We start from the raw sequence: 27,326 nt of genomic DNA, 5'->3' as shown, positions 1-27,326 counted from the left end.
CTTACAAGTGACAATCATTTTTGAGCTGTTTTTTTTTAAATGGCATATGTTATTATACAAAATAAGATTGTAAACGATGTTGCTTGCATTAATTAATATCTCACAACTATAGCAATACATCTATGTCAACTATTGACAACCTGAATGTTTGCTTTCGGCATATTTAAAATTCCAATGTTCTCGAGAGTATTCACCAAAATGTCAAAATTGATCACATCCTTTCATGATGGAAAGTCAATCAAGGACTCGCTTGTTAAGAATTTCACCAATTTTGATAATTTAGAATCCACATGAATGCATATTTAGTGTTTTGTAGAATGTTTACATTTCACTCTTATGAAAATGACTGCTGTCTGCGTGTGTGAAGAGATAAAAATGATGTAATTTTATGTTTGTTATGTTAAATCTGACGACGTATTATATTATCTCCCTCAGATTTTTTGTTTATTAATAGAATCTGTTATTATTCATGATATTGACTACAACTATTGAGTGTGTGAAATGTTAACACACATCGATCCATGTTGCCATCATCAGGCTGTCTCATTTGCATATTGTGCTGTACTGTAAATCGCTCCATATTTGCGGTTTGTTTTACTTTACTTGTTAGGGTCTGTTTAAAAAAAAAAGAGATGTGTTTGTCAGAAACACAATGCCCCCTACTGTGCTGCTTTGAAGCTATATATTTGACTTTGAAGGATTACCTTGACCTTTCAGCACTCAAAATTTGAAGCTCCATGAGATACACATGCATGCCATATATCAAGTTGCTATCTTCAATATTGCAAAAGTTATGGGCATATGTTAAAGTTTGCGGACAGACTGAGGGACAGTTCAACTGCTATATGCCACCCTATCGGGCATAAAAACATGTTTCTGTAATTATGTTACTAATAAAATAAAATAAACAAGAGATGTGTTTGTCAGAAAAACAATGCCATCTACTGCGCCGCTTTGAAGCCATATCTTTGACCTTGACCTATAACCACTCAAAATGTGTAGCTCCATGAGATACACATGCATGCAAAGTATCAAATTGCTATCTTAAATATTGCAAAAGTTATGCAAATGTTAAGTATTCAGACTGACAAACAGACGCCATATATTTGACCTTTGACTTTGAAGGAAGACCTTGACCTTTCACCACTCAAAATGTGCAGCTCCATGAGATACACATGCATGCCAATTTATCAAGTTGCTATCTTCAATATTGCAAAATTTATGGGCAATGTTAAAGTTTTCGGACGGACAGACTGACTGACTGCCGGACAGTTTATTTGTATAACTGCTAAATGCCACCCTACCGGGGGCATAAAATAAAAAAAATCAGAACAAGTGGCATAATAAACACAATATATGGTTGATTACTTTTGATATCATGTGCTATCAATGGTCACAATCATATAGTCTCGTATTATTTATCTATCTACCAGTACTTATTTATCAATCTAATTTCGTTGATTGGTTGATTCCAGTTTAATACAGAAAAACAAACACAATATATGTTTTCCTGATCACAATTTTATTAAGATGACAAAACATGATGAAATCATTTAAATCGTAAATACCATTGATGTTGCTCTGGATGCACAATCATCTCTGGCAAAACATTATATCATTTAAATCAAAGATCTATCAATAAATCAAGATTCATATTATCTTGAGTTCACATCAATTCTCACAGCCCCCTGAGATTTCAGTCACGTGATAAACCCGATTTTCGATCCCTTAATAATGAATCTCGTTATTGGAATTTTTTTTCTGAGATGACAGGTTTTTAAGTGTAAATATTTTATTTGTTATTAAGTGATTGAAAAAAAAAGTTTCATATACATGTACATTGTTTTGGGATTATAAAACTAAGCATAAATTACGTCTTGTTTATCATTTGGAATGTTATGAGTAGGTGATGTGTATCATATGTATCAAGATAATTATTTTATCTTGATAATCTTATCTACACATGTACAGACATATGGATTCCCAGATATACATGTACTTATTAATGTGTTTAATCTACACTTGGAACATCATCTCCCATGAACAGAAATCATTCATGCCTCTATCATACAGTAGATGTTTATTCAAGATCGTTGTCTTGATTTAATTGATTATCCGTAATAAGTAAAGGTAAAATCATTAATTTGTTGTTTTTTTAATGCTGTACATTCTGTATTACATTTTAGACTTTATTTATAAAATTTAATATCTAAATGAAAATGTTTGGGAAATACAGGGAACATTGCCTGATTAATTTAAGATACAATCACTAAGTTCATTTCAGTTTACTGATTTTTGTATATCATGTTCCCTTAAAATGATTTATTAATCATATTTATTCTTTAAAGCTGCAATAAATATTGAAACTCTGTTTGATACTCCACTTTACTTCTATTATGCTGTCTAATAAAACTATGTTGATTTGAAAAAGCTTACATGCCAAAGATAATGCAACATAACAGATGGCTGTGACAGGATACAAGATCTCCTGCCTGACACACTTGAATTGATGTTTCCAATCTTTGTTCATTGATAGATCTTTGTTTATATCTGAAACAACATTGATGTGACACTGCATGCACATCATGTCTGCTAAGTCAAGCGTTAGAATCTGTATTCTCTTGAAAACTGTCAAGAGTTTGCAAACCTGTTACATGACATTCAACCCTGTTGAGGCTTACAATTTTAATCACTTTCACCTCTGGAGTAAGCAACACACAGTTGTTGTCACATTTGTGTGCATGATGTTTGCACAGAAAAGTCCAGGAATGGTGGTCAGTGAAGCATCTCAATTCCCAGTTCATATTCAATGAACACATGATATGCAAAAACAACATTTTGTTGGCGATAAATAACAGAGCACTTTCCAAACTATGTTGATTGAAACCGCACTGTAAAGTCCCTTCAGGTTAAATAAGCACCAGGTAAGTCTCCTCCTGGCTTTGAGTAAGTATCTACACCCTGTTAAGATCCCACATGCACACAAGGTCTGGTACTCAGGTTTCTTTATACAGACAGGCATCAGCTAATTACAATGTAGTTGATAGTCCTTGCTATGTATAACGCTTTGATAGTCTCAACGGCTTGACCTTTGTTTGCTTCTTAAAACTTAAAATAGCATTACCTCATTACACCTTGTCTAAGATGTAACTTCAATTGAATGCCACTATTTGCGACCTCTTTGTGACCCTTGACCTTGGGCCTGCATGCGACTTTGAGGGTTATTGCCTGGGAACTGCTGTTGAGCTCTGTGAGGGGCGTAGTTTCTTGGCCCTTGATTGCCCTGTGCGCGGGGCTGGCGATTCTGGTTGAAATTCTGTCCATTGCCTGAAAAAGGATACATTAAAAATGGCATCAAATGATTTCCCAAATTCTTCAAAATTTATTAATTTATAAACAAGAGCTGTTTGTTAAACATGCATGCCCCCCATATGGGCTGTCAGTTGTAGTGGCAGCTATTGTGTGAATACGTTTTTTGTCACTGTGACCTTGACCTTTGACCTAGTGACCTGAAAATCAATATGGGTCATCTGCCAGTCATGATCAATGTACCTATTTAGTTTCATGATCCTAGGCGTAACCATTCTTGAGTTATCATCCGTAAACCATTTTACTATTTCGAGTCACAGTGACCCTATGAAGTTTCATGATCCTAGGCATAAGCATTCTTGAGTTATCATTCGGACACCATTTTACTGTTTCTAGTCAATGTGACCTTTGACCTAGTGACCTGAAAATCAATAGGGGTCATCTGCCAGTCATGATCAATGTACCTATGAAGTTTCATGATCCTAGGCGTGAGCATTGTTGAGCTATCATCCGGAAACCATTTGACTGTTTTGAGTCGCTGTGACCTTGACCTAGTGACCTGAAAATCAATAGGGTTCATCTGCCAGTCATGATCAATGTACCTATGAAGTTTCATGATCCTAGGCATAAGCATTCTTGAGTTATCATCCGAGACCATTTTACTATTTTGAGTCACTGTGACCTTGACCTTTGACCTAGTGACCAGAAAATCAATAGGGGTCATCTGCCAGTCATGATCAATGTACCTATGAAGTTTCATGTCCTAGGCCTAAGCATTTATGAGTAAACATCCGGAAACCATTTTACTATTTCGAGTCACTGTGACCTTGACCTTTGATCTAGTGACCTGAAAATCAATAGGGGTCATCTGCCATTCATGATCAATGTACCTCTTAAGTTTCATGATCCTAGGCCTAAGTGTTCTTGAGTTATGATCAAGAAACCATCTGGTTGACGGATTGACTGACCAACATATTCAAAACAATATACCCCCTCTTCTTCGAAGGGAGGCATAAAAATGTCAGTGCCTTTTTTGCATTCTGTAGTTGATGCTGTCAATACTGAATAGCACAGTCTTCACCATCAATCTAGAATCAAGAACAAAGATCTGAGCTGTTTTTAACTTTGAAATCAACAAAACAAAATGGCATTGAAATGGCATTTAAATATCTCAAAAACTATAGGTGCTAGTTGCCTTTAACTACTTAGCATATGCTGGTCCAAATGACTACATTGTGCTACTTACCCTTAGGTCTGGCCTGCCCTGAGTTCGGCCCCACAGGTGGTGACCCCCATACTACATACCCATAGGTCTGGCCTGCCCTGAGTTACGTCTCACAGGTGGTGCCCCCCATACTACATACCCATAGGTCTGGCCTGCCCTGAGTTACGTCTCACAGGTGGTGCCCCCCATACTACATACCCATAGGTCTGGCCTGCCCTGAGTTACGTCTCACAGGTGGTGCCCCCTTTACTACATATCCATAGGTCTGGCCTGTCACGAGTTTGGTCTCTGAGGTGGTGACCCCCATACTATTTACCCATAGGTCAGGCCTGCTCTGAGTTCGGCCCTGCAGGTGGTGACCCCCATATTACTTACTCATATGTCAGGCCTTCCCTAAGTTCTTCCCCACAGGTGGTGACCCCCATCCTACATACTCATAGGTCTGGCCTGCCCTGAGTTCAGTCTCACATGTGGTGAACCACATACTACATACCCATAGGTCTGGCCTGCCCTTAGTTTGCTATCACAGGTGGTAATCCCCATACTACATACCCATAGGTCTGGCCTGCCCTGAGTTCGGTCTCACAGGTGGTGACCCCAATACTACATACCCATAGGTCTGGTCTGCCCTGAGTTTGGTCTCACAGGTGGTGATCCCCGGCCCCCTGGATTGTTGAGCTGTGACATGACAGCAGGGGCCCCACCCCCATCTACCTCTGTTGGGGACTTCCTTTGATCCTGAAGGGGCTGCAAAAGGAAAAAAAGAACACTACACCATTACAAAGGAGCTGGATGAATTGTATAACTGTATTTTGAGGTGTTTACAGTTTTCTTCAATATCAAAAGTCAACAAGTAACAGTGTTGAATTGCAAAATACTTGCTTGCCTACACATAACTGACTATAACATATGAATGATATTTTAATTACTTAAGTTCATTTGAAACTGTTATTTACTTAGTAACCTTTTTGACTGCTAAAAATGTAATGTACAGTTTTAAGTAACATCACTGCAATTTCAGTCATACAGAACCAGTCGGAACGTTTTTAAAGTATAACTATACTAAACATGCAAGTACACATTTATATGGTCACATTATTATTTTGATTCTTTCATAGTCTTTAATAAGCATGAATTCAAGTTGAGAAAAATCTGTGCGTATTGAAATAGAAATGTGTCCAAAGGACAAAGTTGCCCCCGTTTTTATGTCACTGGACAGAGAAACAGTTGTTGTGTGACAGACATAAGATACATATACCAGTACTTTGTAACTGTTGCAATTACAAAAAGCCATTTTCAAGATTTGGCATTTACCTTTAGTTTAGCACTTCAGCTGATGCATACATGTCTTAAAGTGATGAATAACATTGAAAATGCACTACCAACAACTATGACTAAAAATCTCATGAACATCTACTAGACCTATTTACAGTTAAGGACCATGCACAATTTCAACATTGACATATAAGCCAGCAGTCATTGTTATGCTACCAAAAATTTGTAATTTGTGCCAAGTTCTTTCCAATGACATAATTCACAACATACTTATGGGTCGGAAGGAAATACATACTTTCACTATAGACATATTAGGAATACACAAAAACTCCAACTGTCTGAACTTGAACTTTAAGCAAGAAACATGGTTTTAAACACAAAATAATGTCTTGATTATTTTGATAGTCATTTGTGCCATTTTGTGGAAATTTATTTCAAAACCACAAAAAGAATGACAAATTAATGGCCAGAAAATGATCTAATTAATAATTTGAGCACATTTATGTAAAAAAGGCAGGACAAAGTTATGGGATGGAAAGGAAGATGAACTTTTATTATATGTATATCTAAATACAAAATACAACAATATTGATAAAAAAATTCTTGATATGTTGTTCTTGAATAAATTTGTGGACACTTAAATGACAAAATGAGGAAAAACATATAGATTTTTTTTGTAGAATATAGGAAAATATCAGAAGTAAAGGTATCTTTTTAAAATATAATTTTCATAGGATTTTAAGGGAGTGACATTTTTGTTGCAGCCAACATGTATCCTGATATGATGATTTGTGCCAATTTATTCATAAATCCCACAATGAAGAATAATGTTATGGAACTTACACTATATACACATTAGGAATATCAGTAAGCAGTCAGATTGACCTTGAAACCAGCTACATAATCTACCCGCCACAAGCTGTCTTGATATGATGTTCCTTTTTGCAAAATTACTTAAAAATCCCATAAAACATGACAAAATAATGGGCCAGAAAATAAATGCCCAACCACATACACACATACATAAACACACACACACAAGGACCAGGACAACTTTATAGTCCGTTGGGCCATTTCATGGCAGCCGGATAAAAACCGTGCCTGTACAATGGTAACTTGATTATAACTTACAGATTTAGAAGATTTAAGATAACACTGTCATGATTAAATTGACAAACTGCTAGAGAAAACAGCCAGTTAATAAAATATAGGTTGGTTGCTATTTCTGCTATGTTACCTCCTTATTTTTTCCCATGTTGGCATACTCTGGATTGGGTTCACTCATGTTAGGCAGCTCCGAAAACAGCATACAGAACCTAAATTGGGTCACACAAAACAGAACCTGCATAAGGTAACAGAAAAAAGAACCTGTATGAGATCACAGACAACAGCAAACGGAACTGGCATAAGGTCACAGAAAACAGAACCTGCATAAGGTCACAGAAAACAGCACATGTATGAGATCACAGAAAACAGAATCTGCATAAAGTCACAGAAAACAGCATACAGAACCAGCAGAAGGTAACAGAAAACAGAACCTGCATAAGGTCACAGAAACAGCTTACAGAACCTGCATAAGGTAACAGCATACAGAACCAGCAGAAGGTCACAGAAAACAGAACCTGCATACAGTCACAGAAAACAGCATACAGAACCAGCATGAGGTTACAGAAAACAGCATACAGAACATGCATAAGTTCACAGAAAACAGAACATGTATGAGATCACAGAAAACAGAACCTGCATAAGGTCACAGAAAACAGAACATGTATGAGATCACAGAAATCAGAACCTCCATAAGGTCACAGCATACAGAACCTGCATAAGGTCACAAAAAAAGAGTGTATAGAAAGTGCTCAAGGTAACAGAAAACTATATACAGAACCTTAATTCCTTCAAAGAAACCAGAACCTGCATAAGGTCACAGAAACCTGCATACAAAAATGCACAGAAAAACCTGCATAAGTTCACCATATAAAAGCCTGCATAAAATCACAACATAAAGAGGCTTCATATGGTCACAGAAAAGACTATACAAAATTGAATGAGGTCACAATAAAGAGCATAGAGAACATGCAGAAGTTCAAATTAAACTGCATACAGAACCTGCATAAGGTAACAGAATAGACCATACAAAAATTGCATAAAGTCACAGAAAACAGAATTTCGAACGGATCCTATATGTGGTCACAGAAAACAGAACCTGCAGTACAGAAAACTGTTACCAGCAAACATAATATGCATAAGGTCCCAAAAAACAGCATACAAAACTTGCATAAGGTCACAGAAAACAAAACCTACGTTAGGTCACAAACAAACAATGCCCTATTCTGCGCCGCTTTGAAGCCATATATTTCACCTTTGACCTTGAAGGATAACCTATCTTTCACCACTCAAAATGTGCAGCTCCATGAGATTCACATGCATGCCAAATATCAAGTTGCTATCTTCTATATTGCAAAAGCTATGACCAATGTTAATGTTTTCGGACTGACGCACAGACTGACAGACAGTTCAACTGCTATATGCAACCCTACCGGGAACATATACAAAACCTGCATAAGGTCACAGAAAACAAAACCTTTACTAGATCACAGAAAACAAAACCTGCATGAGGTCACAGAAAAGAGCACGTAGAACCTGCATGAGGTAACAGAACAGAGCATACAGGACCTGCATGAGGTAACAGAAAAGAGCATACAAAACCTGCATGAGGTCACAGAAAACAGCATACAGAACCAGCATAAGGTAATAGAAAACAATATACAGAACCTGCATGAGGTAACAGAAAACAACATACAGAACCTGCATGAGGTAACAGAAAACAGCATACAGAACCAGCATGAGGTCACAGAAAACAATATACAGAACCTGCATGAGGTCACAGAAAACAATATACAGAACCTGCATGAGGTCACAGAAAACAATATACAGAACCTGCATGAGGTCACAGAAAACAATATACAGAACCTGCATGAGGTCACAGAAAACAATATACAGAACCTGCATGAGGTCACAGAAAACAGCATACAGAACCAGCATAAGGTAATAGAAAACAATATACAGAACCTGCATGAGGTAACAGAAAACAATATACAGAACCTGCATGAGGTCACAGAAAACAATATACAGAACCTGCATGAGGTCACAGAAAACAGCATACAGAACCTGCATGAGGTCACAGAAAACAGCATACAGAACCTGCATGAGGTAACAGAAAACAGCATACAGAACCTGCACATGTTCACAGAAAAGAGCATACAGAACCTGCATGAGGTCACAGAAAACAGCATACAGAACCTGCATGAGGTAACAGAAAACAGCATACAGAACCTGCATGAGGTAACAGAAAACAGCATACAGAACCTGCATGAGGTAACAGAAAACAGCATACAGAACCTGCATGAGGTCACAGAAAAGGGCATACAGAACCTGCACATGTTCACAGAAAAGAGCATACAGAACCTGCACATGTTCACAGAAAAGAGCATACAGAACCTGCATGAGGTCTTAGAAAAGATTATACAGAAATTCATGAGGTCACAGAAAACGTAAGGTGCATACGGTACAGCATACAAAACCTACATAATGTCTCAAAAAAACGGTAATTTAACAATGATACAGCATGGTTTCACTAGTGAAAGGGTCAGTTAATTAGCAAAGTCTTATAAGCCTTATAACAGACACGGCTAATTAGGTACCTGAAAATGTTCATTCTAATTCCAATGATATTTCATTTATATAGCAACTATTTTATAACTGTTTAATAAAATATGCCAGTTATCATTTAACTCTTGTTACGACAATTTTCACTTACTCTCCAATTTTTGTGATGCCCCCATTTTTCCCTGCATACAATGTTAGGCAGTTCTTGAAGATATTAGTGTATCTGAAAATTGAATAAAATGAGCCATGCTCTGTGAAAAAGGAGTTTAATGCATATGCATAATGACTGCACAGGCTAATTTGGGACAACACTTTCCGCTTTTATGATATTTTCTGCTTTAAGAAAATCTCTTCTTAGCAAATTTCCAGTTTTGGCAGAAAGTGTCCTCCCTGATTAGCCTGTGAAGACTGCAAAGGCTAATCTGGAACAACACTTTACGCACATGCATTAAACCCTCTTTTCAAAGAGCAAGGCTAAAAAAATATATATTCAATAAAGTCTACAAATCAAATGATAATGCAAATCATGCACTTTTATTAATTACTATCAATTTGTACAATAAAGTTACAACAGGATGACAGTCACTTCCAGATAGATAACTAACAGATAAAACTTTCAATAACCCAAATATTAACACAGTCGTATTAATCAGATATTCACCTTTGAATCTGATTTTCAAAGGCCCTTTTTGTTACTGCACCTCACACAAATTATATTTTTAATACTTGTGTTAGTACAGTAAACCTTACCATGAAGGAGTCACATAAATTTAAATAAATTAAAGGGGCCTTTTCATGTTGTGGTAAATTGACAAATTAAACAAGGGCTGTTTGTAAAACATGCATGCCCCCCATATGGGCTGTCAGTTGTAGTGGCAGCTATTGTGTGAATATGTTTTTGTCACTGTGACCTTGACCTTTGACCTAGTGACCTGAATATCAATAGGAGTCATCTGCCAGTCATGATCAATGTACCTATGAAGTTTCATGATCCTAGGCCTAATTATTCTTGAGTTATCATCCGTAAACCATTTTACTGTTTTGAGTCACTGTGACCTTGACCTTTGACCTAGTAACCTGAAAATAAATAGCAGTGATTTTTTTTTGCTATTTTTCATTACAGCCTGTGCCATTTGGATTGGGAAAATTAGCGCGATACCCATGAAATTGGGAAAAATAACGTGATAAACCATGAAATTGGGAAACATTAAAAATATGATAAGAACAGAATTAAAATTATTAAAGAATGTTTGACAGCATTTTTATATTATAAAGTGCTTATTTAATGTGTTCTTACAATGAAGACAGTTTTAAGTTAATATCCTTCCATATGCATATTGAACTTGCAATAATGTATTTAGATTCTTAAATATACCATTTAATCATAACCTCTTCAACAGTAAGAATTTAACTCAGTATTTTTTTATAATTTAATATCATATGGTGAAAATATTAACAAATATTTAAAAAATAACGCTTTAGTGGTCTTGCTATGTCAATGATGTATTAAATGGAGTTAAAATAATTTATTTATTTATAATATAAAATTTCTCATCTGCTTGCTGCCATCTTGGACGTGTGTAAAAACAGGCGTTTACAATCGGGATACATCGACTATCATCGGTATCCTCCGCAATATAGACAGAGATGTGGATAGCAACGTAAAATTGTATTCGGCTAAATTCACGAACAATGCGTAAGTCAGTTGTCGTCGTTTGGCGACGACTCGACAAGCTCAATCGGCACTCGTTCGAAATTATTGCTAAATTACATTGTAATCTTATTGGCTTTATTGGGAAAATTTAGTCTTTTTTTTGGAAATTTTAATCAATTTTTTTGGAAAAAACGTCTTTTTTTGCAATTGGGAAGCAGCCAAATATCGGCTGTAATTTTGGGCAAAAAAAATCACTGAATAGGGGTCATCTGCCAGTCATGATCAATGTACCTATGAAGTTTCATGATCCTATGTGTAAGCATTCTTGAGTTATCATCCGGGAACCATTTTACTATTTCGAGTCACTGTGACCTTGACCTTTGACCTAGTGACCTAAAAATCAATAGGGGTCATCTGCTAGTCATGATCAATGTACCTATGAAGTTTCATGATCCAACGCCTAAGCATTCTTGAGTCATCATCCGGACACCATTTTACTATTTCGAGTCACTGTGACCTTGACCTTTGACCTAGTGACCTGAAAATCAATAGGGGTCATCTGCCAGTCATGATCAATGTACCTATGAAGTTTCATGATCCTAGGCCTAATCGTTCTCGAGTTATCATCCGGAAACCATCTAGTGGACGGACTGACAGACCGACCGACCGACGTGCAAAACAATATACCCGGTAACCCCTCTTCTTCTAAGGGGGGGCATAAAAAAAGTTATTAAACATTCACAAATTTTCGTTTTAGTTATAATATTCGTGAGGAAATAGTAATACTGAACATTTCCCATGCACTAAAATATCCATTATATGCATCTTTTGAAGATTTGAAAACCTGAAAATTATAAAGCGTTGCAACGCGAAATGATTGAAGAATTTGGAAAGTTCTGTTGTTGTCGTTACATTTTCGGAAACTAAAAGGATTGCTTATATAACTGAAAAAGGGACGTGTTCGTCAGAAACACAATGCCCCCTATAACGCCGCTTTGAAATAAATTAAAAAAATACCTTTGACCTTGAAGGATGACCTTGACCTTAAACTTCCACCACTCAAAATGTTTAGCTTCATGAGAAAGTCGCTTTGAAAATTTTTTTTTATTTTTTTACCTTTGACCTTGAAGGATGACCTTGACCTTGAACTTCCACCACTCAAAATGTGCAGCTCATTATAAAGCCGCTTTGTAATTCTTTTGTATTTTTTTACCTTTGACCTTGAAGGATGACCTTGAACTTCCACCACTCAAAATGTGCAGCTTCATGAGATACACATGCATGCCAAATATCAAGTTACCATCTCCAGTAATGCAAAAGTTATGGCCAACGTTAAAGTTTTGTCTTAGTGGAGTGGTCTTAGCGGGAGACTTTTTACTTCAGGACTCCAAGGGTCAGTGGTTCGAGCCCAGTTGAGGGTTACTTTTTTTTTCCTTTTTTTAATTGTATTCTTGTTTTTTTACTGAAGATTTTATGGTCCAATGCTTAAATTTATCAATATAAAGCATTTTATGACAAGCTTCAATACTTTCCAAAATCTGTGAAAAGGCCCCTTTAAAAGCACTTCCTTAAATGGTTTTGCATTTTTCATACATCCCTACCCAGACATCGAGACTAGGTCTAAACAATATGAAGTAAAATATATGATCCAGTACATGTGCTCACCCTTTCACAAGTCTGCAGATGTCTCCAGACATCACTAGTTCCCCAATATCATCCCAGATGGAGATGTTGATGCTGCCCGTCTTGTCGGCCACTCTACAGGAGCGAACCGTGTGGTTGTCCTTGGTCCTGGTGGCCGGACCTGCAGTGAGTTTAAAATGTCAATGCCGGGTTCAAGGTCATTGCCGTGTACAAGGTCAATGTCATGTTCAAGGTCATTTCCATAGATTACTGTGTATAAGGAAATTGCAGTGCAAAAGGTAATTGCCTTGTACAAGGTCATTGCAGTGCACAAGGTCATTGTAGTGTAAAAGGTCATTGCAGTGTACAAGGTCATTGATGTGTACAAGGTAATTGCCATGTACATGGTCATTGCAGTGTACAAGGTCATTGCAGTGTTCAAGGTCATTGACATGTACAAAGTCATTGCAGCGAACAAGGTCATTGACGTGTACAAGGTCATTGCAGTGTAAAAGGTCATTGCAGTGTACAAGGTCATTGCAGTGTACAAGGTCATTGCAGTGTTCAAGGTCATTGACATGTACAAAGTCATTGCAGCGAACAAGGTCATTGACGTGTACAAGGTCAGTGCAGTGTACAAGGTCATTGCAGTGTACAAGGTCATTGCCAGTCAAGCATGCATCATTTCTTGTATATTGAATTATGTATCTTTGCATCATAAGACCATAGCACAACTACACTAAACCATGTTTATTTTATGACTTGTACTGCAAGTCTGTTTCAAACATTAAGCAAAATCATTTTCTTGTTATATTAGAGTATTTGATAGTATTATTACATGTAATATAAATTTGTCACTTTTCAAACAGATACAAATAATTAAAACTGCTGAATCAGCTCCTGTGTTAATTTCCTTATTCAATAAGTGCAAGTACCAGCAATAAAGGAAGGATTACATCTATTTTTTTATTGTCCACATGACAAATGTGTCTTTAGTTTTGTGTAAAAACTCCACATATGAAATATGTAAACAAGAGATGTGTTTGTCAGAAACACAATGCCCCCTATTGCGTAGCTTTGAAATAAAATTTCAATATATCATTTGGCAGGTTTACAAATTATCTCCCTTTTAAAGCTTATTACTTCCCTTGGATTGTATTTTTTGACTTTTGACCTTGAAGGATGACCTTGACCTTTCACTACTCAAAATGTGCAGCTTAATGAGATACACATGCATGCAAAATATCAAGTTGCTATCTTCAATATTCAAAAAGTTATGACCAAACTTTAACGACGGTTAAAGTTTTGGTTAAAGTTTTGGGACACACACATACAATGACAGCCAGACATTTTGGAGGTAAAACACTGCGCGCTATACGAGGAAACCTACGGTACTCAGTTTATATAGCGGAAAAATGCTAAAAAATGCTAAGTACCGGTATGAAATCTTGTCTTAAATCTTAAACAAGAGCACCGCAGAACGGGTGCCACGCTCGGCTGCAAAAGCTTGTCAGAAATGTTGTTTTTGTTTTTTTAGAGGTCACAGTGACCTTGACCTTTGACCTAGTGACCCAACAAGAGATGTGTTCGTCAGAAACACAATGCTCCCTACTGCGCCACTTTGAAATAAAATTTCTTTTTATCATTTGGCAGGTATAGAAATCATCTCCCTTTAAAGCTTATTACTTTCCTTGGATTTTGTCCAATCCCAGTCAAACATGACCAAGTCAGACATCACTGACAACCAAGGCCTGTGGTTTATCAAAGAGATCATAGCCAGAGTTAATCATGTATCTATGGAAATAAGTCCACAGGTATGTAATGAACACTACTATTAACAACTAAGTACATGAAAGAAATGATAATTAGATCATTTAAAAAAAAAACTTTGACAAATCAATCATTTGAGTTATAAATAATCAAAATAATAAATCTGTTCAGTAACTGTGAAAAGAACTTCAATTCTTGGTAAGGAAATATATAATATGAGATTTATAATTATATAAAAAATACTTCCCTTGAAAATAATTGTCTCTAACAAATCTCTATTTTTAGTTGCAAATAATTAAAAGCCACTACCGTGACTGTAGATTCACCACTCAAAATGTGCAGTTCCATGAGACACACATTCATGCCAAATATATAAAGTGGTTATGTTCAATATTGAATAATTATTTTCCTTTAAATAACTTCCCTTAAATGTGTATTTTTTAAAGTAAACCTTGACGGATGACCTTGAGGTTGACCGTTTACCCCAATGTGTTTGTCAAAAACACAATGCCGCCTACTGCGCCGCTTTGATTTATTTAACAAAAATATATACGTGGGCATGTCAGATAACTTTGTCCATTTAAAGCTTATTACTTCCCTTGACTTTGTTTTTTCGACCCTAGACCTTGAAGGATGATGTTCACCTTGAAATTTTACCACTCAAAATGTACAGCTCCATGAGATACACATGCATGCCAAATATACACATGCATGCCAAACATCAAGTTGCTATCTTCAATATTTAAAAAGTTATGGCCAATGTTAAGGTTTAAGCACGACGTCTACGGCGGACAGCAGACGACGACCTGGCTATGACAAAAGCTCGGGTTTTCTCCGAAAACAGCCGAGCTAATAAAAATTATTTGCTACGTACCAACTTCTAGAACAATGAAGATAACATTTAAATTCTTCTGTGCTGGTTTCAGATCCTTGATATAGGCATAGGGCACTCCTTCAGACATGATTTCTTCTTTCCTGAAAATGTAGAAGACACAGAGAATTTAAATGAACAAATAAATACTATGCTCTGCAAAAATGGGGCTTAATGCATGTGCGTAAAGTGTCTCCCTAAATTAGCCAGTGCAGTCTGCACATGCCAATCAGGAACGACACTTTCCCAGTAAACTGGATTTGGGTTTAGAAGAAACTTCCTTTAAACAAACAATTCCACAAAAGATGAAAGAGTTTGTCCCAGATAGGCATGTGCAGACTTCACAGGCTAAGCTGGGACGACACTTTACACACATGCATTATGCCTTTTATACAATAATATATGTGACTCATCTTTTCCAATGTTAAAGCTGTATATATTACCCATCAATACAGAAAATGGGATCACACATTCTGAAACTAGCCTGATGCCTGTCTGAAACATGTAGAGATCACTGTCACTTGTGCTCTTAATTATTTAACACGCTGAACCCTGCTAATGACCTTTTGCCTTTCGTGTAAACTTCACTTTTGACCAAGGGCTGACACACCTTTTCTAGGTGGTTAAGATTTTAATTTAATTAGTTAAAAAGTATATGATGAAAGGTGAAGTTAAAGTCTGAACAAGCTGTTTTATGGCAATATTAGACATTTGACCTCTGAGTGTGACCTTGACTGCTGAGGTAGGGAGATGCCTCAGTAACACGCGACAGTTGTTTTATAATGGTGAACATTTGTGAGAAGTAACTTGAAAATTGAACTATGAATGACAAAGTTAATTTAAGTTATATTCTGGAAAAGCTCTGACTCCCACACTGACACAATCAACCATTCTGACCTTATCTAGCTTAAAAAATTCCAAAAGTGGGCATACACAAAATTAAACATTTTCTCGCACATTTATTTTCCTATTGGAATCTTTTTGGCCAATTGGTCACGATTTTAGGTTAGTGTTATCTTACAAGGAATATCTTTTAATGGTAAGGCCGGTCAAATAAATGCTGGCCAACAGAACAATCAAAATGGATCTGTAATATTTTTTTATTGAAATGAAGGAAAATATGTCACTTTAACAGTATTAAAAATAGGCAACAAAGAAATGAGGAAGCCTGTGGAGTCTGCACAAGCTAATCAGGGACAGTATTTTCTTGCTTTTTTTAGTTGTATTATTATAAAATATACTTAAGCAAAGTGTAATTATTACCGTAATTACTCTATGTTTTCGGACACTTAAAATTAATTAATTTTTTTCGTGTCCGAAAACTTAGAAACGAAAAATATTTACAAAATACAGGTGTCCGAAAAACTTAGAGTCGAAAATTGAAGTGTCCGAAAATAGCGTAAATTGTATCAACGACTACCGGTAAAAGCACGCGCTTGTAAAATACCAAGCCGTATAGTATAAATTACAGTTATATATCTTTGCACTGCATTTTGAATAATTGTAAATGCTTAATTTATTTAACAGAAAGTAACTACAAGGTTGTTCTTTGATCAACGAGTTCAAAGATGAGCATGTGATGTACCGATACTCGCTAGTATGAACCTGTAATTAACCCAATAAAAACAGAAAACCATGATTTCTTTGTTTGTTCATTTCCGATAGTTGTTGTCTAACACCTTTCATTGTTCTTAAAACTTGCAAAAGGGTGAATCACACTTTGAAGCGTTTACTATTTGTCACAGTTATTTTACTAGTACCATTGCGGTAGATAATTGAACTGTTAATTGGCACTACCCCTAGTAATTTTCATAACGCTTATGCTACCGGGCGAAACGATTGTTTAATACCGGTTTACAAGGTTATTTACCCAATAACGCAAATGCAATAGTCTGATGCCCTCAGGCATGCACCTCCCATGTTTTAAGATGTTAATCTGGTTGTAAAACCCCACGATCGAAGTGTCATTAGATAACAATAACAGGACCAAAATTTGGTAAAATAGTGCTGTAAAATATACTGTCCGAAATCTTAGAGACGTTAATTATGGACGAAAACTCGTGTGTCCGAAAATTAAGTCACGAAAAATAATTATTTTTGCTAAAAAAGGGGGTGTCCGAAAACTTAAAGTGTCAGAAAACATAGAGTAATTACGGTAACTATTAAACATATTTCAGGAGTAGCAGCAAACTGTGTGCAGTAGTTCAAACACATTTACTTTCCTTAGCAATGTACAGTAACTGATTTGAATTGAGGTAGACGCTTAAACAAAATTAAACACATATAGTTGATCATTAACTGTACTGGATGTATTATTTCCTTGATTTTGAAAAGTATCCCCTTAAATTTTACAATTTTGCAGTACCATCTTTATATTGCGTAAAAACGCAATATACGTCCATATAAATCATGTGATCTGTCAACTGTGGAGACTGAGTGTGGGGTCTGGCCAGTTTTAAACCCAGAGGCATGATTTGAAATAACTTTGTAGAGAACCACTAGATGATGTTACACACCAAATATTAAACCCTGACCACTGTGGTTTAAGAGGTTTATGCAGTCTTTGCATAAATGTGTTTTCCGCACTAGCCTGGTCAGGCTACCACCTTAGAAATCTCACTGGTGTGATTCATGTTTAACTAGCCTGATATAAAGAAATAATTATGGTACATTTCCAAATATTTTTATTTTTTTTTTACAAAATAAACACTTGCTTCTGTTTTAAATCACAGTTCACATCTGATTTCATAATCATATGTTTAGTTTCTACCTTCATCCACTGTTTTCCTCATATGGCAGTTTATATTTGCACTTTGCGTCTTGAAAACAAGGCAAATAATACATTAAAACACATTTATCGCCATGAGTTCTCCACCAAGTAATAAAATTAAGTTAAAGAGTCTCGTGAAATCCTGACCTACAGTTCGTTGCCCTGTTCCGACGGGATTTTGACATCGACAGGTCAAATTGTATCAAAACATTCAATGATAAAGAATGTTTATGCTGGGATATGTTGACCAATTACTTGCCTAAATTATCACAAAAGATTTACATGAAGTTCAAAGTATTTTTTCTCATATTTATTGATGTTTACATCGCACTATGTTGCCCTGTTCCGGTGCCTCTTTTCAGTTCCGACGGCTCACCGTTATTTTTACTAACCCTTAAAAATCACTAAAAGAGGTACATTAGGGGAATGCAAAACGTCTTAATATACTGCAGAAATAATATTTGCACAACTATTGGGGAACTGGCACCATGTTTAGTTACAAAATTAAAGACAGCGTTATAAAAGGCTATCACCAATTTAAAATAAGGCCTCCAATGCATACCGAGTTAAATGTGGACTTAGAATATACAAATTTGCATGATGAAAATGCAGCATTAGTGTGGATTCCACCTATTGAGGACTTTCCTCCAGAAATGAGACAGAATGTAACAGACCAAAGTCGTTTCTTAAGATTGTGTGACATTGCAGGATTGCCCATAGGCCATGTGCCAAGAGGACTAGCTGGTGCATTCAGAAAAATCATTGAATTGGAGGGTAAAATCACCGCTTTAGCCACTGAAGAGCCCTGCCCTAGCTTTGCACCCTGGCAAGCCCCAGAAGCAACAGGTGTGGGTGTGGTCATTCCATGTGACTACATCATCACCTGTGCAGAGAATGACTTTAATATCATCTCTGATGCCATAGATAGAGAGAGAGAGAAAGAGAGCTTCCGGGAACTGCATTTACATTTTCATGGAGTCCTGCAGTCTGACCCACTGCTAGAAAGCCTAAATTTTCCTATGTTCCTGTTGAAAAAAAAAGAATAAATTTAATAAAAGAGAAACAGAAAATGATTTAAAAAAGCATGGTGATATCGGATGTTAATGCCTGCTTACAGTTAATATTTATTGTTTGGGCCATACTAGGAGTCTATATCAACATATATACCGCCATGTGTTGGAAATATTTTAATAATCTCTTTCATATCAAAATATGGACAGACAGAGTGAGACAGACGAACATAGATAGGTTACTGAAATATTACTGGAGTCTGAGCAACTGACAATACAACAAAACATGAGTGGTAAATTGATCATAAATTGTAAAATTGCAGGAATTTGCTAATTGCCCCTAAGGACACCCATCACTCAATTAAACGTCAAATCCACCAGAATTGGTCAAAAGTTATCCATTTATTTTTGTTATAATTTCATTCAGAGAACATATATTGATTAATATCATATTTTTAACATATGTTGTCTGTACCTGCGCAATAACTTCTGCACTATAAAATTTTACCTGCCATGCCTAAGAAAAATTTGACATGAAACTCATTATTCAAAACGCCATTTTCCCGATTCTCCACCAAGTAAAAACAAGTAAACCTGCCATAAAGTATGTTGGGATTTTGTTACCTAGGATAAAGATTTCATCGATCATGTACTGCTTGTTCAACAATGGCACATGTGCGAATAAAACTAAACCACTTTCGATTTGTGGCCGCCGCTATTTATCGGAAAAACATTCGGACTCCATCGGAACCGGTGAAACATCGGAACAGGGCAACGAACTGTACAACACTGTTTGATAAAAAGCAATTACTCAATTAGTGCTCAAGGGAGACAAAACGATGCACTGTTGAATAAGCCTAAATGTGCAGGTAATTCGGACATGTTGCTTAGTTCATTAATGAAAAAATCACTTGACTGATCAGGCTACTTGCTGGGAATTTTCTCTTGACCAACGCAAAAATTGATCCACTTGGTTGACAGTCGAGCTCGCAAAGTCCAAGACTGTTATTGAATTATTTTAAACAATTTGTATATTTTTGCTCCTGGCACTTTATTTTGCAATGGACCTCAACAATTTTAACTACTTCGAAAGAAAGTAAGTCAATAATTCATGTGTAGTTTTGTTAAAATCTTACGATGGAGAAGTGGTTAAAAATGTAACAGAAGCCCGCAAAAAACAACGAATACTTTGTGCTCAGATTAGCTCATCTGGGAAGCAATTAATTCAGAGGATTTTAGACCCGAGTTTTAAATGAGGTTTGATACGTACAGTAGTCTGTTTATCCGAATTGTCAATTATCCGGAGACCGGAGTATACATATTCTAGTAAATGTAGTCAGTGATATTCTCAACTATTGCATTGCTAATATGATAGATGTTTATCTTATATGTTATCAAAGTGTAAAATATATTACCAAACGGTTATATAAAATGCAAATAAAAATTACATAGCGGCCTTATTTATTTGTATTCTACAGTTCGTTGCCCTGTTCCGACGTTTCACCGGTTCCGATGGAGTCCGAATGTTTTTCCGATAAATAGCGGCGGCCACAAATCGAAAGTGGTTTAGTTTTATTCGCACACGTGCCATTGTTGAACAAGCAGTACATGATCGATGAAATCTTTATCCTAGGTAACAAAATCCCAACATACTTTATGGCAGGTTTACTTGTTTTTACTTGGTGGAGAATCGGGAAAATGGCGTTTTGAATAATGAGTTTCATGTCAAATTTTTCTTAGGCATGGCAGGTAAAATTTTATAGTGCAGAAGTTATTGCACAGGTACAGACAACATATGTTAAAAATATGATGTTAATCAATATATGTTCTCTGAATGAAATTATAACAAAAATAAATGGATAACTTTTGACCAGTTCCGGTGGATTTGACGTTTAATTGAGTGATGGGTGTCCTTAGGGGCAATTAGCAAATTCCTGCAATTTTACAATTTATGATCAATTTACAACTCTTGTTTTGTTGTATTGTCAGTTGCTCAGACTCCAGTAATATTTCAGTAACCTATCTATGTTCGTCTGTCTGTCTGTCCATATTTTGATATGAAAGAGATTATTAAAATATTTCCAACACATGGCGGTATATATGTTGATATAGACTCCTAGTATGGCCCAAACAATAAATATTAACTGTAAGCAGGCATTAACATCCGATATCACCATGCTTTTTTTAATCATTTTCTGTTTCTCTTTTATTAAATTTATTCTTTTTTTTTCAACAGGAACATGGGAAAATTTAGGCTTTCTAGCAGTGGGTCAGACTGCAGGACTCCATGTAAATGCAGTTCCCGGAAGCTCTCTTTCTCTCTCTCTCTATCTATGGCATCAGAGATGATATTAAAGTCATTCTCTGCACAGGTGATGATGTAGTCACATGGAATGACCACACCCACACCTGTTGCTTCTGGGGCTTGCCAGGGTGCAAAGCTAGGGCAGGGCTCTCCAGTGGCTAAAGCGGTGATTTTACCTTCCAATTCAATGATTTTTCTGAATGCACCAGCTAGTCCTCTTGGCACATGGCCTATGGGCAATCCTGCAATGTCACACAATCTTAAGAAACGACTTTGGTCTGTTACATTCTGTCTCATTTCTGGAGGAAAGTCCTCAATAGGTGGAATCCACACTAATGCTGCATTTTCATCGTGCAAATTTGTATATTCTAAGTCCACATTTAACTCGGTATGCATTGGAGGCCTTATTTTAAATTGGTGATAGCCTTTTATAACGCTGTCTTTAATTTTGTAACTAAACATGGTGCCAGTTCCCCAATAGTTGTGCAAATATTATTTCTGCAGTATATTAAGACGTTTTGCATTCCCCTAATGTACCTCTTTTAGTGATTTTTAAGGGTTAGTAAAAATAACGGTGAGCCGTCGGAACTGAAAAGAGGCACCGGAACAGGGCAACATAGTGCGATGTAAACATCAATAAATATGAGAAAAAATACTTTGAACTTCATGTAAATCTTTTGTGATAATTTAGGCAAGTAATTGGTCGACATATCCCAGCATAAACATTCTTTATCATTGAATGTTTTGATACAATTTGACCTGTCGATGTCAAAATCCCGTCGGAACAGGGCAACGAACTGTATCATAGCCTAAATATGTACATGGAAATGATGGATTGAAACACAACAGGGAGATGTGTATAAAAGGTTACATTCCACTACATCATTGATTATCCCTCCGTGGTAGTGTCTATTTCTGAAGGGTTCATGCTCTCTTCTTGAATTAAATCCAATCAACAATATTAGATATGCCCACTGTGGTATATCCTATACATGCCTGGAGTATTTATTATGGCTTTTATTGGAAGCTAACAAAAAGATTTACTTTTTATTTTATTTTTATTTATTTTTTTGGTGGGGGGGGGGGGTGGGGTTTCTGTTGTAGGGGGCTTTTGCTAAAATAAGGCTTCCGAAACAATTTTTTCTATTGATGTCTGCATTCAGTGCAGATTGGATATCGTACAGGTGGCGAGAAGATATTTTACAATTACAATTATTTAAAGAGAACAAATTCATTTTAAAAATGATATAAGACTTACAATATTTGATGTATAGGAAAAGCAAGAAAAATTCTCTTAAAATTGGCCGTTTTATAATGGGACCCGATTGAAATTTGAATAAGTGTAATCTTATCTTAAACGCTGCTTGTAGCGCAATATGCAAAGGGTTGGTATCAAACGTGGCTTTAAGTTCTGCCAATAAACACAGCTGTCCGGTTAGCGCATTGGTTGGTACATCCGTTTCTTACATAAGCGACTCGGGTTCAATCCCAGGGTACTCTGTCTCTCCCCCCCCCCCCTCCTCCTCCCAACCCACAACACAAGACCACATCAAAATTGAAATATTTTAGTAAAAATCAAATAGCTGGTAATAGCAGCAGTAATTCAAAACTTGTCCCAACTTTCGCAAGTAAATTGGGTAGGAGTGCAGGGACACATTCCGGGTCTACATATAATGTAGCGGCAGGCGCGGATGGACCTCCTAAACTTACAAATACACACAAGCACACGCACAAGCTCACACACGTGCGCGCACACCCACACGCACGCACGAACAGACACACAGCCACTAAAGTTTAAGTATATTTACCGTACTCGGGGTACATGTAAGTATACTTAAGAGTACCCGGGGTACATGTAAGTAGTACCCGGGCCGACAATGACCAATCGATCGCAACGAAATACATATAGGGTTAACGCATATTTTAGCGCATCCAATTTGCCTAGAGAAGGAAAACGGAGTGTGCAAAGGTTTCACGATCGTTGATGATTATTTATAGGAAATCACAAAAGTCGCTACAGCATAATTGGATGTTGAACTTGATAAAGAATTGAACAATATGTTCTTAATATGTATTTGAAATCAGGGACATGGACATTTTAACATGGAAAACAATACATTATTAATTGAATCTTTTTACCAGGTGGTTTATTCCTCATAGTTATAAAATGCAAAATCAACTCATTATTTTTGAAACAGCTTTATGTATGCAATAATCATAATAATAACGAAAATTCGGAGCAGAACAGATTGGTATTCGATGCATTGAATTTAGTTTAATTGACCTTTTTACTTTTTTATTGTATATATTTATAATCTTGATATATTTGACTGTGTTGATAAAACTGTAGGCATAACCAATTTCATTAAATTTGCATGTGCTTGCGTTCTCACGTCCGTGTAACAACGATAGGATGAAAACAATATACCTTTTTTTCTTTTTACTCCTATTATAGCATCAACAACAATTATAATAAATCATCATCAACATATAAATCACATCACGCAACAGCTACTAAAAACATAAACGTGTTCCTGATTTGTATTGTTTTGTAAGTTTACCATGCACATAAGAAACTCAAATATAAGTGTAAACACACATTCCCAAATATAACACCATTGATTACTAGAAATATCTTACATAGATACAAACTTACACAATCCAAGATATTCATTTCCATGCATAATACATATTACATTGTTGAAATTATAAGTCATAAGGTATGATAACTTGTGTGTTCATTTAAAACGGTTGATAGGCGACGTACAATTGAGGAAAGGAGGAGTTCTTGGGGAAGTAAGGGAAGTAAGGGCTAGATGATACGAATGACAACGGTAAGAGATTTGCTGACATTTGCGCTAAAAGTAACCTGGTCATAGGAGGAAGTTTTTTTCCACCACAGAAGTTTGCACAAGGCACTTTGGGTGTCACCAGATCGACCACCTGTGCATTCGCTTCAGGATGTACACGGCAAGCGAAGAGCAGACGTGGCTTCATTTCCTTGTAGCCCTATTAAAATTGCGCTTAAGAAGAATTGGACAGGCGGTTCAGCCAACGGAAGCGTTACAACACCGCTACGCTGAAAGACACCAGGAAGCAACACGAGTTAAAGGTCACACTCTCCAACAAGTTCCCGTCATAGATGAGCTTCTTAAGGAAGAATCAATAGAGCAGAAGTGGTAGAAAGTGAAAGAAGCAGTGACCTCAACATGCCAAGAAGTACTGGGCCCCTAGTCGTACACCCACAATAAGTGGATATTAGCAGAGACGATATAGAAAGTTAAATAAAGAAGAGAAAACATAACAAGTGTCAACAGCAGCAGCACAAGAGCAAAGGAACGTCAAGCGAAGCATAAGAACAGACACGCGGAACTACCTAGAGACGCTTGCAACAGCAACAGAAGCAGACAACAAAACAGAAACACAAACATTCGGAAATAATTATAATATTTCGTAATTTGGGCGCAATCATATACAGTTTTACCTTCGCTGCAATGAAATGATTCGAGCGTGTTAAAGGGGCCATTTTACGTTTTGGTAAATTTAATAAATTTAAAAAAATGTTTCAGATTTGCAAATATTCGTTGTAGTTATGCTATTTGTGAGGGAACAGTAATACTGAACATGTACCATGCTCTAAAATATCCATTATATATATCTTTTGGCGATTAAAAAACCTGAAAATTATAACGGGTTGCATGCAAAACGATTGAATAATTTGGTGACTTCTGTTGTTGTAGATATATTTTGTGAAACTACGAAGATTGCTAATATAAATTATAAAAACATCACTCATTGTATGAGCACGGATGGCCGAGTGGTCTAAGCGATAGACTTTTACTCCAGGGGTCAGTGGTTCGAGCCCAGTTGAGGGTGTGTTTTTTTCTTTCTTAATGTTATTCTTGTTTTTTTTTTACTGGGGCTTTTTAGATCCAATGTTTACATTTATCAATATAAAGCATTTAATGGCATACTCCAATACATGCCAAAATCTGTGAAAAGGCCCCTTTAATATAGTTCCCTTTCAATTTTGTTGCGTTTAGTTACCTTACCTGTATCATTTAATCAAAGATGCACATCTGTGAAAATCGTTGAATGAAAGTTGCTCACTCTTGAAAGCTAAGGTGTTTTAATGCTAGATATATATTAAAAATTATCGACATTGGATAAGTTTAATGCCAAGCTGGTACTTACCGGTAGTTATTATTTCAGATTAATAAAAGGCATATTATGTTGAAAGCTTCATACAACTTTCAAAACTTTCAAACAATTTAACACTCCGAACGAGGAAAATGCATAAACTGCTATCTACATGATACCAATTTATTAACATAAAAATAATTACCTAGCTGACACTTTTTTTTGCCCCCCCCCCCCCCCCCCCCCCCCCGCCCCTCATGCTCCCCCCGCCAAGTAAACATTTCATAGGTTGTCTTGAATTTGAGCTAATTTCCGTTTTTGCAGTATCACTCTTGAAGTTTGCATCAGCGCCCGTGTAGGCTAATGCAACGACAGCTGAAAGAATTTGGGAACACGGTATATTATTTAATCGAATGACTTATACAAAACAAAAACTGATATGCATAATTGTTAGGTATAAAATGGTCTGAAACAGTTCAATATCTGTTTAACATTCAGAATGTATGTGTTCACATTGAACAACATTATAACGGTTGAGTAACTTCAATTATACATAACCGACGCAACCATAAGATAACTTCATGTCCCATTATGTCTCTGTCATACATAAATAAATCGAACATCAATCTTGATGCAGACAAAACTGTACTATAGCATTGTTTTGAAACATTAAGTGCTAGTGCATTCGGATGAAAACAATTAAATAGTTGATGAATCGACAGAGAGGTAAGTACCTTAATTAACTGCTTGCTTTCTCATATACACTCTTTGTAACTTCACAAATGCATTTTGAAGGTATTTCTTTTACATCGGAATCTGTCTAAAATTGACGTATAAAATGTATGTCAATACAGACGAATGATACTTATTTCGATTCAGAACGGATAAAGGAAATGAAAATATTGAATAAAAGGCACCACACAATCCGTTGTCATAGGAATTAGAAATAAGTGTAATCTTTACAGGTCATCTCTTAAAAGGTAGCTTAATGCTTATGAATTACCAATCAAGTTTTTTTTCTATGTTTCCCATATGTATCATTCGTGTTAAAGAAATGATCCAAGCGGATCATTAAGTGGCTAGCGGCGAAGAGCTTTTACATATACGTTTATAACACATTTTATCATAATATAAATCTTGTAAATCTAAAAGCATTTGAAGATTGCGTTTGTGGTACATTCATTATAAAAAAAATGTTACTAGTATAGTTAGACACATACACGAAAATGAGGGTACATAGTTGTAATTTTCTGTAAAAATCTTCTTAAGCAAACCATATTACTAAAATCCTAAGTGGTGATCAGAATATTTGAATATTTGGGAGTTCTTTTTCCATGAGGTTGGCCGACATCGGTTCAATATACGGCGTTGAAAACTCCTTAAAGATTTTTTAAAGATTCACGAACGTTGTCCATAATATATAATTTGATATAAAGTTTGATTTTGATTTATTTTTCGATTTATTGATTGATTGATTGGTTGAGTGAGTGATTGATTGATTGATTGATTAGTCTATTGGTATGTTGTTGGTTGGTCAGTTGTGGTCGGTTGGTTTGTCGAAACTTTTATTGGTTGCTTGATTTGACTCGTTGATTGTTTTGTCCGTTGATCGTTTGTCTGACTGGTTGGCTGGCTGGTTGGTTGGTTAGATTTTTGTGTGGTTGACTGGTTAGTAAGTTGATTGGTTGGTTGGTCAGATGGTTGGTTG

At 36.2% G+C, this 27,326-nt stretch overlaps 1 protein-coding gene across 8 annotated transcripts in view; it reads right to left on the bottom strand.

Moving 5' to 3' along the window:
* Positions 1–1,501: 1,501 nt before the first annotated feature.
* The window catches only part of LOC127845503 (SOSS complex subunit B1-like), a 70,196-nt gene continuing 44,371 nt past the window's right edge, over positions 1,502–27,326 (bottom strand). For 2 of the 8 annotated variants that reach the window (XM_052376488.1, XM_052376483.1), the window contains exons 2-7: positions 15,397–15,497; positions 12,795–12,933; positions 9,627–9,698; positions 7,047–7,125; positions 5,146–5,281; positions 1,502–3,327 (exon numbers count right to left, since the gene is read on the bottom strand). In XM_052376488.1, the coding sequence (XP_052232448.1) occupies positions 3,167–3,327; positions 5,146–5,281; positions 7,047–7,125; positions 9,627–9,698; positions 12,795–12,933; positions 15,397–15,484 (675 nt within the window). In that variant the 5' untranslated portion in view covers positions 15,485–15,497 and the 3' untranslated portion in view covers positions 1,502–3,166. Of the gene's footprint in view, positions 3,328–5,145; positions 5,282–7,046; positions 7,126–9,626; positions 9,699–12,794; positions 12,934–15,396; positions 15,498–18,163; positions 18,213–20,443; positions 20,649–22,280; positions 22,352–27,326 lie in introns of those variants that run through there. The other 6 variants (XM_052376484.1, XM_052376485.1, XM_052376481.1 and 3 more) reach the window with 6 other exon arrangements.

This window comes from Dreissena polymorpha, chromosome 9, assembly GCF_020536995.1.
Source record: "Dreissena polymorpha isolate Duluth1 chromosome 9, UMN_Dpol_1.0, whole genome shotgun sequence".
Classification (NCBI taxonomy): domain Eukaryota; kingdom Metazoa; phylum Mollusca; class Bivalvia; order Myida; family Dreissenidae; genus Dreissena; species Dreissena polymorpha.
Note: the sequence above shows the minus strand (reverse complement) of the source record. Positions and strands in the feature narration are given on the sequence as shown.